At 39.8% G+C, this 20,440-nt stretch overlaps 1 protein-coding gene across 4 annotated transcripts in view; it reads right to left on the bottom strand.

Moving 5' to 3' along the window:
* The window catches only part of sema5a (sema domain, seven thrombospondin repeats (type 1 and type 1-like), transmembrane domain (TM) and short cytoplasmic domain, (semaphorin) 5A), a 225,063-nt gene that overhangs the window by 39,856 nt on the left and 164,767 nt on the right, over positions 1 to 20,440 (bottom strand). For all 4 annotated transcript variants that reach the window (XM_059972528.1, XM_059972527.1, XM_059972530.1 and 1 more), the window contains exons 15-17: positions 18,466 to 18,647; positions 18,076 to 18,219; positions 1,627 to 1,774 (exon numbers count right to left, since the gene is read on the bottom strand). In XM_059972528.1, the coding sequence (XP_059828511.1) occupies positions 1,627 to 1,774; positions 18,076 to 18,219; positions 18,466 to 18,647 (474 nt within the window). The remainder of the gene's footprint in view (positions 1 to 1,626; positions 1,775 to 18,075; positions 18,220 to 18,465; positions 18,648 to 20,440) is intronic.

The following is a 20,440-nucleotide window of genomic DNA, read 5'->3' as shown; positions in this document are numbered from 1 at the left end:
AGCTTTCCTCTCAAGATGTTTTTAGCTTTGATAGTAAATGGAGGAGTGACAGAAACGATAACTTCTTATTCTAGGCCCTCCCAGATGAGGCAGAAATTTATGTACATATCCACGAACTTTGTACCCTGCCTTTGGTGCTCTCCATCAGCGAGGCCATGTGCAGACTAGAAAACTATATTGCAGCACACTGCCATCCTGATCTTCCAGTTGCATGTCACTTCACCTTCCCTTCCCATTTTCCCTGCTGACTTCTGTTTTCCCACAGCCACTAGAAGAACAATACCTAATATTTTACTTGGATAATTACAATCAATTCGATACTGAATTTCCCACTTTCCCACACCTGTTCCTTCCCCACCCTTACTGCTACATCCCGACTATCACACCCTTTGCTCACCTTTCTTATTTCCATCTGCCCATCACCCACACACCTATCCACTCTTTGTACTGGGTATCACTCTACACTCAGTCACGATCATAAACTGAAATGTTGACCTTCCCTCTGCTCAACCCTGCTGAGTTCCTCCAGCAGTTTGTTTTTCGCAACAGATTTCAACATCTGCCTTGTCTTGTGACCCCACTCCATCCCTGGTAAAAAGAAATGCAATTAATTTCCACACCCCTTCAGTACCAGTTAGTTGATGCATGTCTTTGAGGATTTTGTTACTGGACCTACCTAATGAAAAGTCAGTTCAAGTGAGCTCCGAGGATCTGCAGAGTCAGTGGAACCACTTTATTTAACATGAACAACTGCAGTTTGAGATCAAGATTGCCTCAGTCCTGACAAAGGGTCTCGGCCCAAAACATTGACAGTGCTTCTTCCTATAGATGTTGCCTGGCCTGCTGCGTTCCACCAGCATTTTGTGTGTGTTGCTTGAATTTCCAGCATCTGCAGATTTCCTTGTGTCTGCTGTTTAATAAATGCCCACAGGTTTCAACACAACATACATCAGTTTTTAATCCATTCAGACTGCTTTAACTTAACACTGGGTGTGTCCATAACTCTCATACACAACATGCTTTTTACACACTTGTTTTAAGTATCAGTTAGCACAGCCCATTCCCTACATACCTCACCCCAAATGAGCAGACAGGTGGGCTTTATGATGTGTTTGAACCAATGGCCTGTAGTGTATTGCTAAACTCAGAAGATGAATCACAGCCCAAAACGGGACTGAAATACTCAAAGTCTGTTCAAGCATCCAAGTCACTCTGTTACCTACTGTGGGATGAGCAGAAGCAAATCAAACTGAACTTGTGAATTTCAATAACTGTTCCTACTTCAAAGGAGGTAGAGTCTTAAAAGGTTACTAGTTCTATCTGTTGAATGAAAGTGTTTCTAATCACTATGTAATTTTTATATGCTTAGAATTAGCTCAGCTGACAACTTTTCACATTTTCTGTATACTATGTGAAATCTAGAAGATTTCACTTTATTGAAGGATTTTGGAGTAAAATTAATTTGCACTTAATTTGCTGCACAGTATTTGTTTAAATTAAGATCATATTCAAGGCAATTCAGGGTGGTCAGAGGAACAGTTGGGACCTAAAACAATTTTGATCAAGTCCATCATTAAAGAGGATGCCAATATACTTCTGTAACCTTTGTCATAATGATGAACTTACCATGTTGCAACCTGGACAGTCATCACCATTCTGACATGTTCTTCTTCGAGCCTGTACCCCTCCTCCGCATTGCGCAGTACAGCGTTCCCAAGGGCCCCACGGAGTCCAGAATGTATGTGGAGGACAATGAAGATGCTCATTGCAATACCTAGAAAGGAAACACAAAGGATCATTTATTGTAGTGTCCATCATAGCAAACAAAGCATGAATTAAGTTTTATTTTTGCCTTTCTTTCCTTTTATAACTTCCCACTGCCTTTTCTCACAAATAATAATTTAAGGTAAGGAGAGTTTAAAGGACATTACCAGTTTTATGCAAGTTGGAAAAAAATCTGCAGGCACAAGTGTGCCACTTTAATGAAAATCAAACAAAATAAGATTAAAATTATCTTACACTGGAATTAAATATGTACAGTAGTAAAACTGATGAGAAATGATTAATGTTTCTAAATGAATGAAGGACATCACGACCAGTAATAAAAAATATCTTCATACTCTCTCCCATAACTTGGAATGTATTGAGCAGCTGACTGTGCTTAGACCTTTGTAGGCTGCTGTGAATGACGCAGCTCTAATTCACAGTATTTGATTCAGCACAAAGGTGGCATGACAATCAAACCTCCACTGAATGGAAGTTTTGCTGAACCTAGCGACATCATTAAGGTAAGTTTTCTCAAATGCAATTATACTACCGAGTTGTATGTGCTTCTGAGTGATGTTGTGCTAGATTTGCAAACCATTTGTACACAGTGATCACGTGACCACACTTCCGCCAGAATTTTAGTACGAATGAAACTTGCACATTCTGAATTTTTCCAAAAGTCTATCTTTCTTTCTCTATCCCTCCAGGGTCTTCCTACCATCATCTATTATACCTTAAAGCAACAATGGATTTGAGACAGGTATTTAAAATTGTGGGAAGAGGTAATCTCCAAAATGACTGGCATAAAGAACCAAACACAGAATAAGGAACAATATCTTAAAGTGACAGCAGAGTTTTCCAGCTTCATGCCAGACCTCGCATTCCAATGCTAGAGTGTTCTTCACCATATAGAGCCGTGCTCAAGAGCTACATTCTCTGCTTTGCTTGAGGTTCATCATTAACAATCTTACTCGGTGCACTTGGACAGCAGGGATCAGAAACTGCTGAGGACATTTGAGGCTAAGTTGGCCATATGCAATTGAAAAGGACTGTGCACTGAGAACAGCCTCACTCTCTGCTGACAGCCAGTTGAAAGACAGGTTCAAAGTCTGGAAGAAAAGTCATGCTTAAAAGGTGAAGCAAATTGGTGGTCATTAGCTTTGTCCCAACAAGCTGTTCAGATTTGGAATGCATTGCTAGCCAAGCTGATGAATACAGGTCTGACTCTATATTAGAATCTAAAACAAATAGAGATTCCATGGACAAAATGAAGCATGGAATTGCTCTTAAGAAATACCAGCTCAAACAAAATTGGTTGAATAATCTCTTTAGAAGCAATACAGAAGTAAACAGAATTTACCTCCTCTCCACAAGGAAACATTGTCTCCATTGTTTTACAACCTTATTCCTTGTACTGTGGCATTTCTCCCAAATTTCTAAACATACAGTACTGTGCAAAAGTTTTAGGCACTTGTATATAGCTAGGCTGCCTAAGACTTTTGCATAGTACTCGAGTAATTATGTATTGCACAGCAATGATACTACAAAAAAAAACAAATTTCATGACATACATGAGTGATGATAAACCTGATTCTGATATGGGTCTCCATTGTGGACTGAGAGTTTGAAGGGGACAGGGAGAGGGGAATCAAGGTTGGCAAAAGGGGAAGTGGGGTGGAGGGAGCAGAAACCACCAGAGAGACATTGTGTAATGGTCAATAAACTAATTGTTTGGAATCAAATGACCTTGCCTGGTGTCTCAGGCCTGGGTGTGTCTGCGTGCGTGATACCCTCCATGCCTGACACTCCTTCACTACCACCTATCCTACACCCTCCCGCAGCACTCCACTCTCATCATTCTAAACATCCTTTGCTCCTGCCAGATTTACAAAGTCGTCTTCTGCTCCATGTTGATAAGTACAGTACTGTGCAGAAGTCTTAGGCGTCCTAGCTATAAATGTGTGCCCAAGACTTCTGCACAGTACTGTATAATTCTGTATTTACATATCACGTTCAGATCAGAAAGAGAAGCCCCTCCATAACTGTTAAGTTTTTGGGATGTGTGTGGATGTGGATAAGGTGCATATTTAATATGCTCCCCCAAAAGCCGTCAAACTTAAATTCCTGCGTAACACTCCTGTGCGAGGCAAATTACTTAAGATAAGATGCTGAGACTGTCATGCTGGAGAAACTGCCTTTCAGGTTCTACAGGTGTGAAACCCTTCATAAGATCAGAAACCCCCTTCAGTTGAATAGGAATTCATGACCTCAAGATGAGGTGGAAAAAAGTTGGTGTTTTCAACTATTTATTAGGTTTGGAATTTACCTATTTTATTATTTAAATTTTTAATTAAAAAAAATTATAAACAAAAAAAAAACTTATCAGCTTTGACAAGGCATAGCTTATCCCAGAAAAAGCCTGTCAGGGCATACAGTGGGCAGGGCCTCAGCTGTATGTTAACCAGAGCTAGTCACCACCTCACCAGGTCTTGCCAGATAATTACCTCCTGGATCTAGTCAGTTTGATCTACCCTCCATCTCCAGCCCATGTAAATGTGGCCAGTAGAATAATTTGATCCAGCTTTATTCAACCCCGAATGTTATTCAGGTGTGCAAAACAACAAATCATTGCTCTGTTTCTACTCCCACTTGCTTCAGGGATGTAATGAACACAAACATATCTGATATCTTCGGCATCCTGATGCATATCTGTCTACCTTTTCTTCTTTATTTTCTGTGCTGTGGTGCTTGCATACCAACAATTAAAATTCCATAGTTTCTTAAAGACATTTATAATATCCCTGTAAGGAAAATAAAGTAGTAAGCATAGCTCACAGGAACATAAACGCAAAAGCTGATTTCTAGCAGCTGTAAGGCATAAGTGACATAGACCAAGAACTAATCCTCCCAGACCTTGGCAAACCCCACGGCTCAAAGCAGTGCATGGGGCCTCAGTACTGTGAAAACTCTGCTGACTGCTCAGGTTTTGTGAACTTGCCAAGCAGCTGCACGCAAAGGCTGCCTTCATCCTGCTAATCACAGCCATCTGACATGTGGAAACGCAAATAGCTTTTAGTACTGAATGATCACATGATATGAACAGAGCCTTTCACAGAAAAAAAGCAGCTCCTTGCAAATCATGTTCAAACTGTACAAAATGAAATCTTACTGGGGATACTAGACAAATTAAAAACCAAAAATAATATTGTCTTAAAAGATCTTTTTCCTCAGGTGCTGAGTTAACCATTTAAACAAGGTCAGATTCATTTCTAAAATATCTACACTATTTCTAAAAACATTGGGTATATTTTTTCACTGAGAATCTATTCGAGAATAAATCAGAGCATGGCTCTAAATTAAACGTTGCTGCCAAGTTTCCTGGTTCTATCAGCAGCACTTCAAGAGAGACTGCAGTCTATTGTTCAGAAGACTAAAGCTCTACTGCTCCTTCCTCAAAGAACTAATACAAGTTATTCACATCCTTGAAAATTAAACTAATGAATTTTGGATATAAAGTGAGTTTCCTTTCACACTAATTGGGAGGACATGCAAACAAACTGGATGTACACAATAGAACAAGAATCCATTTTGTAAACAGTGGACAAACTGCACAAAATGCAATCTAACAAGGGATAATATACAAATACTTCTTTAAAAAAAATACATGCAAGGAAAATCATTTTCATCTTAAAAGCTATCAGGGAACTCTCTGCATGTTACTATTTTTAATTAAAAGGCAAGGACAAGTCTCAGAAGTAATTAATCAGGAAAGATTTCTACACCTGGAACTCTACTGGCATTATAGCTGTGTTATGAAGAAAACCACCTGGACCACCATTTATCATCACTTATTTTGTGTGGTTCCTTGCCAATGCAATTAGTAATATGTCTCCCAGTTAAAAGAAGATCTCCAGACTAAAAGAGCTAAAACACTGGAGCTACATTATTTAAATAATATCTCCCACCTGGGACCATTTTTGATTGCCAATCTGTCTCCAATGTGTAGAACTAGCTATAGTCTAATCAGCAAATACTTAACCTTGGCTTTTAGAAAGATTTCTTTTGATAGTTATGTTCAACATATTTAAATACATAGCAGCATGTTAGTATACATTTCTAAAAAAAAATCACAGAATCTTTACTCTGCATTATTTATCACTTTCATTGTGACTACTGCATTATATTTTGTCTGTGCTTCCCAAAATCATTTAATCTTGCTGAAATATCAGTCTATGAATTCTGGTGTCTTTAATGCTTTAATGATTCTTCAAGTATATGTATAGCCAGCGAGTGTAAGCAAACCATTCACTGAAGATGGCTTCATGTCTAATTTTGACCATCTTTGCTCAGCAGCTATTTGATGTCATTGGGACCTAAGAACCTACCTCATCACTTGTACTTATGCTTACAACATGCTGAGGCGTAACTGAAAAAAGGTTTTTAAACTAGGTTATGCAATAACCAGTAATTGTTCTCAATTAGTAATACTTCTATTTCACTTTGGGAATAACTTAAAGATGGTTATATAACCATAAATATGGTTATATGGCCTATATTTGCTTGATATATTGATTAAAAAATTGATGCAAGCCTGCAGAAGTGCAGTAAATAGTCATAGCACAGCACTAAATTTGTGGTTTAAGATAGGTTCTCTAATGTCAAAGGCATCTGGTACTCCTAAAATGGCTTTCCACACTTCTCTCTGTGCATTGCTGAATTACAGACTGAGGAGATGACTGGCTGCCAAGGTCTGATAGATATATGGGTTATTGGCAGGGAGTGTAAGAGTTATCGGGAGGGAGTGCAGTTGTCAGTAAGACAGAGTTATTATCGGGGCCTAAGGTAAGAAAATAAGGTGGGTGGATGTGTTGATCAGAGTCTGGTTAAAAAGAAGTGATTATTTAAGGATGAGTGGAGCTGTCAGATGTTCTATGGTTTTGGGTACCTTCTTTGTCAATCTGCACTTGACTAACAAGGAACATCACTCACACACCACTTCTTTCAAAAAATTCTAGGCCCGTGACTGAAAGGAAAATCAAGGACACATTTTCGGACCAATACACTTCATTAAGTAACATGAAAGGTTTGAAGATTTTAAATATTATCTCTGGAACTTTTTTTTAAAAGAATACAGCCTTGTCAAGCTGCAAGGTACAGATAGGAACAGCAGCACAAACTGTTGACTGAAAAACAAATTACTAAATTAGCTCAGTTCTTTCCTTTGCCAATACCTGCTTTGAGTTTAGTCTTGATTAAAACATAAATATTATCACAGCCCTGTTGCTTAGCTCCAAATAACCCTTGAACGACATGTAGATTATTATTAGATAATGCATGATATTCCTAATAAATCTGATCCTAAATTGTAGAGAGCTAGATTCTTAAACATAATATCACTGATATCCTAAAACATTTGAGCTAAATTCCCACATTCCTAAGACATATAGGTTAATTGATTACAGGGTGTAATTGGGCAGTGCAGGCTCATTGAGTCTGTTACTGTAGATAACAAAAATGTGGTTTCATTGCAAAATGATTTTGACAAAAAAATTCAACCACAGAGAAGATTACTTTATATAAATTGTTTTAATTCAGAAATGCAAAAGAATGCTCATATTAGTACAGAGGATTAAACACAACAAGGGAATGAATCATGTGCAAGTTGATAAAATGGTGCCATGTGAAATTACATACTGATAGATGCAAACACCAAATGAAGAAATTACATATCACAGCTCCATGGATGTACCAGAATAGCCCACCTAAAGATAATCTTGTTCAGTGCTCAACCTGTCCAAAGCACTATATCAAAGTAAAGTGAATGCAGAACTACGCAGTTAAAATTTTCTTTGATTGTCTGATATTAGCTTGTGTCAACACCCATTTGGAGTTATTTCCAGTAACTTATTTTAAGGGGATAAAATCTAACCAACCTTCTCATTGTTCTTTCAAAACTAATCCTATCCTACGTTTATGTTTTCATTTAACTTAAATAAACTTTCACTGTCAACTCTTGAAATCCTTTGGAAACATTCTACCCAAATTAACTTCTCTCCCCTTGGCCTGGCACCAAAGTCAACACACCAGGGCATCTGCTCCACCTTACAGCTTCAGAATGCTATTCCTCCACAATATCACTTTGGATATAGCTGAACTTCCAGTGCAGTCTTTATCTTTCAAAGATCAGAGCCTAGAGAATCAATGTTGTAGGCCTATTTCTGACATGTTTGCAATGTAAGTAGCTACTGTAGTAAAACAAAAATGCAGAATCATTCAATTCCAGCATTATTCTAGTGAACTTGTTCTGTACCTTCTCTGTGGCTGGAATAAATTTGTAATTTTAGAACCCCTCGAGTAGAATAGTTCATTTATTATAGCTTGACCAATGACTTACACAAATTTATCAACCCCTCACAAATTCAAAATAAATGATAATAGATAACAAAACCATCTTTAATATGGCCTTACTATCCACAGAGCACAAAAATTATGTGCAAAGAAAATAACATTTACACAGTAAAGATATCATAATATTTGAACTGAATTCAGGTCAGGCTGACTGCTGTGATTTATATCTTGTAGGGTAATATGATATTGAAACTACAAAACTGCTGAATCTGGACTGCAAGTAAAATTCATGACATCAAAAGAAACTGAAAATTTTATTACCTGCGATTTTAAAAGGATATGTAAATATATTTTTGACAGTTTTCCATTAATTGGTTCTAAAGATTTATGCATTTTTCAAGACCTTCACAAAAAATAGGAGCTCACAGGATCGAGACATTGCATTAGCAGAAAAGATAGGTTAAAGGACAGAAGTGGAGTAAACAGTTCTTTGTCACGGAGGCTCAATGTAGATCAATGCTGCTTGCCTAACTATCTTTAATCCATAATAAAGATTTAAATGAAAAGAAGAATGAAAAAGAAGAACATGGAAGGATATGGTCCAGGTGCAGGTCAGTGGGACTAGGCAGTAAAATGGTTCGGCACAGCCAAGAAGGGCCAAAAGGCCTGTTTCTGTGCTATAATGTTCTATGGTTCTAAGAGCATAATTGTGGTGCATTTAATCTTTCAATAATACTTGAGTAACTGTGTGTATTATATATATGTATCAGTTGATTACGCATTCTTGTTCATTGAAATAATTCATTACAAGTTATATGTGAAATATGTGAATTGCAAACATTATCACACTACCACCTGATACTTGAGCACATCATTTAAAGTAAACTCTAAGTTAGACACTCATCTCGGACTCTCGTGTCATTGTTGAATTAGTTTAATATTTTGAAGTTACAGAATATAAAATTGGCGAGGAGGTATTTTTAAAACAAACCTGCATCGGCTACCGACCCATTCAAGCACTGTAAGATTATCTTGTTCAAAGGAAAGTGCAGGGAAGAATGAAAGAAAAGCAGCTGATCACATGGTCTTTGGAAGGGAAAACACAATCAAGTTTAATAAAAAAAAGGCAGTAAATGGAAAAATGTAGGGTTCATAAACAGTGAAAATCATCATTAAAAAAGAGAAGAAATGGTTGACTACATCAGAAAGATTGATGAGTTTGACTACACAGCAGATAATTGAGTCATATACACTGAGCTAATTCAGCAATATTTTGAAGCAAATTAAATAGCCAATGAAAAATGAGTACTAATTTTGCTGAGTTCATTTGGTTAAAGGCATATCTTTTGCTTCAAAGTTTAACTGTTCAAACCAAATGATCCAAACTGAGCCTTGCTGATATTACAAAAGTGATTCAGGAACACTGAAAACCAAAGCTATTGTTGATTGCAGGATGCTTTAGGTTTCACAAGTGGAATCAAAAAGAGAGGGAGTCCATTTTGTTATACGTAGCAGAATTGAAGAGATTGTTTGGGCATTGACTGTTCAGTAATCGGCTTAATGATACACTAACAGATTGGTTAGATTGTGGAATCTTACAAGAAAGTGTTCAGAAATGGCTCCTAACTGAAGCACAGCTCACATTGAAAAGAGCAGTTGAAATGACTGTTTCAATGGAAACTGCAGACAGAGATGCAATTGAGTTGCAGTCAGGAAAAAAAATAAGTGTGAACAAAACTGCAGCATCCAAAAACAACCTGGACAAACAAGTTATGTTACAGTTGTAGCAGGAGCTTACATACACCAAACAAATGCACATTTAAAAGTGAACTTTGCAAAAAATGCAACAAAGTAGGTCCCATACAAAGAACTTGTTGGACAGCCAAAAAAAATTGTCTGCAAAATTGTCTGAAAAAGATAAAGTCGTTGCAGTTTCAAAAAGAGCACTAATCTAAGAACAGTTGATGAAAAATCTGATGATATTGAGAGTGACACAGGACTGTGTAGCCTTGAGTTTTACAGTGTGAAAGCTAACAATCGACAAGCAATATGTCTTACATCAAAAGTGAACAGCAACTTAATTAAAATGGAATTAGACACTGGTTCAGCTATTTCAGTCATTCTACAAAATGAGTTTGAGCGGCATTTCAAACTGAAGCCTGAGGAAAAGATAACTCTTGTGGGATGACTTTCGTAACTGTGAAATACAACAACCAACAAGCCACATTGAGCTTGTACGTGGTAAAAACAGGAGGAGCAACATTGTGGGGATATGACTGGCTGAGACAATAACAACTTGATTGGAGATCCATCGACTATTTGCATACCATAATCCTTGCAATGTGCCAAATGAAAGTGAATTAAGAAAGGCACTGGATGATACACAACTGCCTCCATGCCAAACTGTTCCATAATAGAGGACAAACAGGTGTTGATGCCAACCTCTGTGCCTCTGGTTGGAAAGCATATTGGACCAAGGACCACGTTGCTCAGAGGAAGCATGAAAGTGATAAAAATAGTGGTCTAACTACAACAGTTTTCATAGGCAATGTATCTGAGAAAGCTTCTGATATGTTAATCAGGCAGTCACTTGCAAAATGTGGCTTGGTTTTAAGCTGGAATAGAGCTTAAAGAGCTTCAGGAAGGTTGTAAGTATTGTAAGTATAAAGAACCAGAATCTACTCTGTGTGCATTAAGAACTTCAAGTGTGAGACAAAAAGCTGATTATAAAAACATACAGTAAACCAAAGCCCAAATGTCTGAATGGAAGGCCAAAAAGAAAGGAAACAATGGAGATATGAATACAGAGGATGATGTTGTGAATGAGGAAACCAAGAGGAGAGGTCAGATCATAAAGGGAACAATAGGAGCATTAATTAGAGAATAATCCAGTGAACTAGATGCACCTTCTCTGCATTTCAGGACTGGCTATTGTTGTTCAGCATGCCAAGGGTTCGGCCTGAGAGTCTGGCTTGAATTCGAAAGCCTAAGATCTCAGGGATTTGGAGATGGGCGGATTGAGAGTTGGCGTCATGGCAGGAGACTAGTGTGTCATCGGGGAGGCCAGAAAATCTTTTGCTGTGGGCCCAAAGACCCAAGATCTTTGCGATCTCTGAAGGAACTCAGCCTTTTCTCCTTGGAGTGACGGAGGATAAGAGGTGACCCGATAAAGCTGTACAAGATGACGAGAGACATTGATCATATGGATAGTCAGGGGCTTTTCCCATGGGCTGAAATGGCTAGCACGGGAGGGCATAATTTTAAGGTGTTTGGAAGTAGGTACAGAGGGGTATGTTTTTTACACAAAGAGTGGTGAGTGTGTGGAATGGGCTGCCGGCAACGGTGGTGGAGGCAGAAACAATAGGGTCTTTTAAGAGATTCCTGGATGGCTATATGGAGCTTAGAGAAATAGAGGGCTATGGGTAAAGCCTAGGTGGTTCTAAGGTTTGGCACAGCTTTGTGGGCCAAAGGGACTGCAGGTTTTCTATGTTTCTAAGATCTTTGTGAACTTCGGGCACAGAGCTCGTAAAAAGCGATGAAATAGACTTTTTAACATCGTAAAACAGCGGGTTGTTTTTATGTCTCCCTCTCGCTGTGAAAATGGGGGACACCTCCCTCTCCCTTATTAGGGAGAGAGAGAACCTGTGGTTTGTCGAATGCTGGATGAATTGTGATAGTCTTTGGGGTAACTGCAAGATCTGTGTTTTTGCTATCGCCTAGCTCACGCTTGTGCTCAGTAGCAGGTGCACTTTTTTTTTACTGGGGGGAGGGGGAATCATTGCTTGCTGCCGCTTCCATGAGGGAAGTGGGAAGCTGTGGGGGGGACTTTGGGGTTCTCATATTTAACTGTCATTCATTCTTTGGGGCACTTCTCTGTTTTCGTGGATGTATGCGAAGAAAAAGCATTTCAGGTTGTATATTGTATACATTTCTCTGACATTAAATTTGACCCTTGAACCTTCGAATTTCGTTAGCCAGGGACTGCTGAATCTGTGGAATTCATTTCCACGGGTGACTGTGGAGGCCAACTCATTGAGTATGCAGAGGTTGATAGATTCTTGATTAATAAGGGCATGAAGAGATAATGGACTGAGAGGGAAATGGATCAGCCATGGAGCAGACTTGATGGGCCAAATGGCCTAATTCTCCTCCTATAAATATGGACTTATGGTCTAAGACAGCAGCAGATTCAAATACTGTTCCATGTCAAATGCAAGGCCTGCAAATCATTCATTTTCTGCTACATTAACTAGTGTCTCCTTCACAGAAAAAATTAGCACAACTTTCATTTATTTCGTCATTATGTAAAAAGTAATGCCAGGAACCAATATAATGGATAATGTAGTAGAAACTCTTTGCACTCAGAATTCCTGATAACTCCTGTGTTTCAGGATTGATATGCAGTTCTTTCTGCACCTTGTAACATCCTTCCACTCAGCTGATTTTCCCAGACCAATCACTTCCCTCATTAAAACAGTATGAAATAAAATCATCAGGAGAGGAAGGTGATCCTGACATCTTGATAATTCAAACACTCTATAAATGTTTCTAAAAAGAAAAATAGTCCAGATTTTTTTTTCATTTTGAGAGGTTATGATATTTCTTCCTTTCTTTTGTTCAAACCAAGTTTGCTAATTTAGTTAGGCAAAAGTGAAATGGTAAACAATAGGTTACTGTTCAGTTATGGGTTGGGATGTTATGGGACTAAATCAATCTGTACTATCCTAGGTAAATTAGTACTGCTATCTCACAACACCAGAGACTTGGGTCAATTCCTGACCTTAGTTTGCACATTCTCCTTGTAGTTTTCCCTGGGCTCTCCAGTTTCATCCAGCATGCCAAAAACATTGCCTCGGTACATTAAATGGTTGCTGTAATTGGCGCCTAGTATAGATGGGTGGCAGGGAGAGAAAGCAGAAAGGGATCTGAGGAGATAAATAGGATGAGTGTTGATGGTAAGTACAGACAGGGTGGTATGGAGGGTCTGTTACCATGTATATGACTTTGAAACACAAAGGTATTTTGACCAATAGGAACTGATGTCTAATAGATGAAGGGAAAGGTAAATTTAGATAGAGGGATAGGTAAATGGGGGGATGGATTAAGGGGTATGATCAATTATCTTATAGGTACCTTATGATGGTTGCTGTACAGCCAAAAAGGGAACCTTACCCAGCAACAAATGATGTAGCAGACATTGTTCCCTAATAGCGTTAGGTTTAAAAGGGAGACCACCATGTACAGCGGCCATTGTCGGAGTGGGACGGCTTTGGCTCAATCAGGCTTCGGTGAGGGTAGGTTCCGGTAAGTTTGTTTTCTTCTTTTTTTTTTGTTCAGACTAGAGAAAATGCCAGACAGGATGTTGGAATGCTCCTCTTGCAGGATGTGGGAAGTCAGGAGGTCTCCCTGACAACGATACCTGCAAGAAGTGCATCCAGCTGCAGCTCCTAACAGACCACATTAGGGAACTGGAGCAGGAGCTGGATGACCTCCGGATCATTCGGGAGACTGAGCAGTTTATAGACAGTAGCTTCTGGGAGGTAGTTACACCTAAGGAACAGGGCACAGGTAATTGGGTTACCATCAAGAGAGGGAAGGGGAAAGGGCAGACAGTGCAGGGTTCCCCTGTGGCCATTCCCCTCCAAAACAGGTATACCTACTGGATACTGTTGGGGGGAATGGCTTACCTGGGACAAGCTACAGCAGCCAGATCTCTGGCACTGAGTCTGGTTCTGCAGTGCAGAAGGGAGGGAAGAAGAAGAGGAGAGCGGTAGTGATAGGGGACTCCATAGTCAGGGGTACAAACAGGAGATTCTGTGGTTGTGACAGAGACTCCCAGATGGTTTGTTGCCTCCTGGGTGCCAGGGTCAGGGATGTCTTTGATCACATGCACAGCATTCTGAAGTGGGAGGGTGATCAGCCAGATGTCGTGGTACACATTGGTACCAATGACATAGGTAGAAAGAGTCAGGAGGTCCTGAAGAGTGAGTACAGAGAGCTTGATAGGAAGTTGAAAAACAGGACCTCGAGGGTAGTAATCTCCGGATTGCTGTCTATACCACGTGCCAGTGAGGGTAAGAGTAGGATGCTCTGGCAGATGAACACTTGGCTGAGAAACTGGTGTAGGGGGCAGGGTTTCAGATTTCTAGATCATTGGGACCTCTTCTGGGGCAGGTGGGACCTGTTCAAGAGAGATGGGTTACACCTGAACTACAAGGGGACCAATAAACTTGCAGGGAGGTTTTCTAATGTTATTGGGGAGGGTTTAAACTAGATTTGCAGGGGGATGGAACCAGAGTGCCAGAGTACTTAGTGGAACAGGGGTAAAAATAAATGATGTTAGTAATTCATGCAAAGTCACAAATAGTAAGTTTGTGCGTGGTGGTAATAATCTTCTGAGGTGTGTATATTTCAATGCGAGGAGTATTGTGGGAAAGGAAGGCGAGCTGAGGGCCTGGATTGACACATGGAATTATGACATCATAGCCATTACTGAAATTTGGCTACAGGAGGGGCAGGACTGGCAGCTCAAAGTTCCAGGGTTCCAATGTTTCAGATGTGATAGAAGCAGAGGGATGAAGGGTGGGGGGGGGGTGGGTTTGCTAGTCAGGGAAAATATTACAGCAGTTCTTCGGCAGGACAGATTAGAGGGCTTGTCTACTGAGGCCATATGAGTGGAGCTGAGAAACAGGAAAGGTATGACCACATTAATAGCGTTGTATTATAGACCACCCAATAGTCAGCAAGAATTGGAGGAGCAAATCTGCAGAGAGATAACAGACAACTGCAGGAGACAGAAAGTTGTGATTGTAGGGGATTTTAATTTTCCACATATTGATTGGGACTCCCATACTGTTAAAGGTCTAGATGGGTTAGAGTTTGTGAAATGTGTTCAGGAAAGTTTTCTAAATCAATATATAGATGTACCAACTAGGGAGGATGCAATATTAGATCTCCTATTAGGAAATGAGTTAGGGCAGGTGATGGAAGTGTGTGTAGGGGAACACTTTGGTTCCAATGATAATAACACCATTAGTTTCAACTTGATCATGGATAAAGATAGATCTGGTCCTCGGGTTGAGGTTCTAAACTGGAAAAAGGCCAAATTTGAAGAAGTGAGAAAGGATCTAAAAAGCATAGATTGGGACAGGTTGTTCTCTGGCAAGGATGTGATTGATAAGTGTGAGGCCTTCAAAGGAGAAATTTTGAGAGTGCAGAGTTTGTATGTTCCTGTCAGGATTAAAGGCAAAATGGATAAGAATAAGGAACCTTGGTTCTCAAGGCATATTGGAACTCTGATAAAAAAGAGAGAGATGTATAACATGCATAGGCATCAGGGAGGAAATAAGATGCTTGAGGAGTATAAAAAGAGTAAGAAAATACTTAAGAAAGAAATCAGGAGAGCTAAAAGAAGACATGAGGTTACTTTGGCAGTCAGGGTGAAGGATAATCCTAAGAGCTTCTACAGCATTGTTAAGAGCAAAAGGATAATAAGGAATAAAACTGGTCTTCTTGAAGATCACAGTGGTCGGCTACGTATGGAAGCAAAAGAAATGGGAGAGATATTAAATGGGTTTTTTTGCATCTGTATTTACTAAGGAAACTGGAATGGAGTCTAGGGAAACAAGGCAAACAAGTAGGGAGATCATGAACCGTTGATACAGATTAAAGAGGAGAAGGTGCTTGCTGTCTTGAGGCAAATCGGGTAGATAAATCCCCAGGACCCGACAGGGTATTCCCTCGGACCTTGAAGGAGACTAATGTTGAAATTGCAGGGGCCCTGGCAGAAATATTTAAAATGTTGATATCCACGGGTCAGGTGCCAAAGGATTGAAGGATAGCTCATGTAGTTCCGTTGTTTTAAAAAGGCTCAAAAGTAAGCCCGGAAATTATAGGCTGGTAAGTTTGACATTGGTAGTAGGTAAATTATTGGAAGGAATACTAAGATAAAGGATCTACAAGTATTTGGATGGACAGGGACTTGTTAGAAAAAGTCAGCATGGCTTTGTGTGTGGTAGGTCATGTTTAACCAATCTATTAGAGTTTTTCGAGGAAGTTACCAGGAAAGTGGAAGAAGGGAAGGCAGTGGATGTTGCATACGTGGACTTCAGTAAGGCCTTTGACAAAGTCCCATATGGGAGGTTAGTTAGGAAGATTCAGTCGCTAGGTATACATGGAGAGGTAGTAAATTGGATTAGACATTGACTCATTGGAAGAAGCCCGAGAGTGGTAGTGGAGGATTGTTACTCTGAGTGGAGGCCTGTGACTAGTGGTGTCCCACAGGGATCAGTGCTGGGACCATTGTTATTTGTCATCTATATCAATGATCTGCATAATAATGTGGCAAATTGGATTGGAGGTGTAGTGGACAGTGAGGAAGGTTTTCAAAGCTTGCAGAGGGATTTGAACCAGTTGGAGGAATGGGCTGAAAAATGGCAGATGGTGTTTAACGTGGACAAGTGTGAGGAATTGCACTTCGGAAGGTCAAACCAAGGTAGAACATACAAGGTAAATGGTAGGACACTGAGGAGTGCAGTAGAATAGAGGGATCTGGGAGTACAGATACATAATTCCCTAAAAGAGGCGTCACATGTAGCGAGGGTCGTAAAGAGAGCTTTTGGTACATTGGCCTTTATAAATCAAAGTACTGAGTATAAGAGTTGGAATGTAATGGTGAGGTTGTATTAGACATTGGTGAGACCGAATTTGGAGTATTGTGTGCAGTTTTGGTCACCTAATTACAGGAAGGATATCAATAAGGTTGAAAGAGTGCAGAGAAGGTTTACAAGGATGTTGTCGGGACTTGAAAAACCGAGTTACAGAGAAAGATTGAATAGGTTAGGACTTTATTCCCTGGAGTGTAGGAGACTGAGGGGTGATTTGATAGAGGTGTATAAAATTATGATGGATATAGATAGAGTGAATGCAAGCAGGCTTTTTCCACTGAGGCCAGGGGAGAGAAAAAACAGAGGTCATGGGTTAATGGTGAAGGGGGAGAAGTTTAAAGGGAACATTGTGGGGGGCTTCTTCACGCAGAGGGTGGTGGGAGTGTGGAATGAGCTGCCAGATGAAGTGGTGAATGTGGGCTCACTTTTGACATTTAAGAAAAACTTGGACAGGTATATGGATGAGGAGGGCTTGGAGGGATATGACCCAGGCCCAGGTCAGTGGGACTAGGCAGAAAAATGGTTCGACACAGCCAAGAAGGGCAAAAAGGCCTGTTTCTGTGCTGTAATGTTCTATGGTTCTAAAGGTCTAAATAAAGAATTATCTGGTTGCACAAAGCATTTTTGAGGCATAACATAACTAAATAGGTGGAGGACAGCTAGAGGTGAGTGGTAGAATGTTGGAGAGTAGGGGCAGGTATCCACATAAGGAACTGAGATTGTATCCATGCTGGTCTTGGCAGAAATAATTATAACTAACCAATAATGATTTTACCTCTAATTGTATCTTACCATGTGATCGAAACTATTCTAGAACTGTATTAACTCGCCAAATTATAATATTTCCTGTAATGATCAATGTTATAAATTGTGTGGAATTGTGTTCAGGGGTAGGCAGTGTCCGGACTGGCTCTTTGGGAGATCAGTCTGTAACTTCCCCCATAGCATGCTATGAATAAAAAGTGAAATTTGATGAAGTATCGCTTGGTTTATGGTTTTATTGAATTCGTGGTAACTTGCGTTACTGCATCGGATCGATCCGCCTTTGGCATAATGACAGTAAATTTCTGATCAAAAGTCTGGAAACAGATGTTGAGCTTGTGAGCGGAGCAAAATTCATTTGCCAACTCATCTGCTGATAGAGGGTTCAGTTAAATGTGAAATCTGGTTTGTAACCAAGCTCTCATTGAAACAACCATAACCTGGAGGTCCTGGAGTCAACTCAGAACACAGTATTGTAGTCACAAAAGAAACACTTGTAAAAATGAATCACACATAAAAGGCTTGGACATACCGCTCTTCACGATTTTGTCCAACACAAACGCGCCCTCCGTGTCGAGGAGTAGGATTGCTACAAGACCGCTGTCGAACCTGAAATCCAATCCCACAACTTGTACTGCAAGGAGACCACAGTGTCCAAGGAGTCCAACCACCATTCCTGTTAAAAAATTTCATTTGAACAACTGAAAGAAACGAGAGTAGGTAAAAATTCAAATCACTTTTGCCTCTTGACCCACAACCCACATTTCAAGGATAAATAGAAAATGATTTAATTTCTCAACTATTTCTCACCAAAATATTTGGTGCAAACATCAGGGTATGGTTATTAAAAGATGTAAATGAGGTTAAACAAAATTAATTTTTCATAATTTTTAACACCTGGTATTCTAATCTTTTTGCTTACCTGGAACAGTTTGCAACCTCCATGCTGAGACCCTCACACTGTCGTCCTCCACACTGTGGAATCGGACTATTACATGAGCGAGTTCTACAGACGCATAGGCCAACGGCATTGCCATCAGAATGGCTGCAGGGTCCCCACGGTGACCAAGGTCCAAAACCACCATCCATTGTCATATTTCTCATCTAAAATGCAAACATTCAGTAATATCAGGACACACAATAGCGTTCAAAAGGAACAGTTTACTTTTGAATGGATTGCTTATATAACAAAAACAGGCAGAAGTTATTTCATGCAATGCCCAATGTGCTTCTGTTTATGTCATAACTATTCAAATCTATGATTCTTAAAATTGTAATCCATTTTGTGCTGTCATTGGAATGCATACTTGCATTAAACACAATGTGCTGACCAGCTGGGTTGAATCATTCACTTGTAAAATACAGTCAAAGAAATAAAATACCAGTCCAATTGAACCACGTTTAGCTAGAAAAATAATTGGACAACATACCTTAAAGGTAGGGATATCACTTTCATAGACTGTACAAAAGAAGAGTGCATTTTGAACATTTTTACAAATTGATGTGCAATTCTCTATAACTAATGGCTATCAAATAGTGCATGACTGGAAGCATAAACAGGTTCTACTTGGCACATTTTTACCTGGCCTCCTACAAGGCCATCCAGCAATCAAGAATCTCTGAAAATGGATCATTCATCTTCAGTTTCCTCCTTGATTATTTAAGAAATTGCCCCCATCTCCAATGATCTGCATCTGACTCCACCTCAATGATCACAAGGATCATATTTCCAAACTTTCATTTGAGTATGCTCTCCCAAATTCTCCTTTGACTCCTGCCTCTCCAATCACCAACCCTGCTTTATTGCACTGCTCCGGATCCTAATAATTTTTAACCATTTCCTCCTGCCATTCCAATATTCTTTCTGCCCTGTCCTTCCTCTACTCTTCCCACCATGATCCTTATCCCAAATCACTTTGCTTTAGCATATCACCATCCTCCCAGTTTCTCTCTCCATTTTCCCCTTACCCAGCCATGATGGGACATTAAGAACCTAGGGCACAAGAACAGGATTTTCCTGCTTCAATCAGTCATTTTGAGATCCTCTTGGTCTCACTTGAAATTGGCACAGTCAATCCCTCTATTCTCTCTGCTGCCTAAGAAAATGTACTTCCCAGTGGCCAAACATTTTAATTCTGATTCCCATTCTATTCTGACATGTCTGTTCATGGCCTCCTTTTGAGCCAAAGTGAGGCCATCCTCAGACTGGAGGAGCAACACCTTATATTCTGTCTGGATGGCCGCCAACCTGATGGCAGAAACATTGATTTCACTGTCCGGTAAAAAAAAATTCCCTCCCCTTCCATTCCCCACCCCTTCCATCCCCCACTCTAGCTTTTTACCTCTTCTCACCTTCCTATTACTTCCCCGGGTCCTCTCCTCTTTCACTTTCTCCTATGTTCCACACTCCTCTCCTATCAGATTCCTTCTTCTGCAGCCCTTTACATTTCTACCCAACTGGCTTCACGTATCACCTTCTAGCTAGCCTCCTTCTCGCCCACCTTTTCATTTCCGCATCTTCCCTCTTTCTTTTCAGTGTTGAAGTAGGATCTTGGCCTGAAATGTTGACTGTTTATTCATTTTCATAGATGCTGCCTGACCTGCTGAGTTCCTCTAGCATTTTGTGTGTTTACTACTAATATTTACTGACCTGCTGTTTTTAAGTTGTATAATTTATGTAGCTTTTGAAGAAGTCTATTAGCACATTTCTGTGGAGGTGTGTAAAATCATGTAAAGTATTTGATTCAATCCTTTCACAATATTTCAGTTTATTTCTAAAACTATGTGTCTGTTTAATTATGCATTATGCAAGGGATTAAATATGGACAGAGAGAAAAGGACAAAGTAATTAAATTGCCCAAAATAAAAGCATATTAGTAACCACCACAAAGAAATGT

The sequence above is a fragment of the Hypanus sabinus genome, chromosome 6 (assembly GCF_030144855.1).
Source record: "Hypanus sabinus isolate sHypSab1 chromosome 6, sHypSab1.hap1, whole genome shotgun sequence".
Classification (NCBI taxonomy): Eukaryota; Metazoa; Chordata; class Chondrichthyes; order Myliobatiformes; family Dasyatidae; genus Hypanus; species Hypanus sabinus.
Note: the sequence above shows the minus strand (reverse complement) of the source record. Positions and strands in the feature narration are given on the sequence as shown.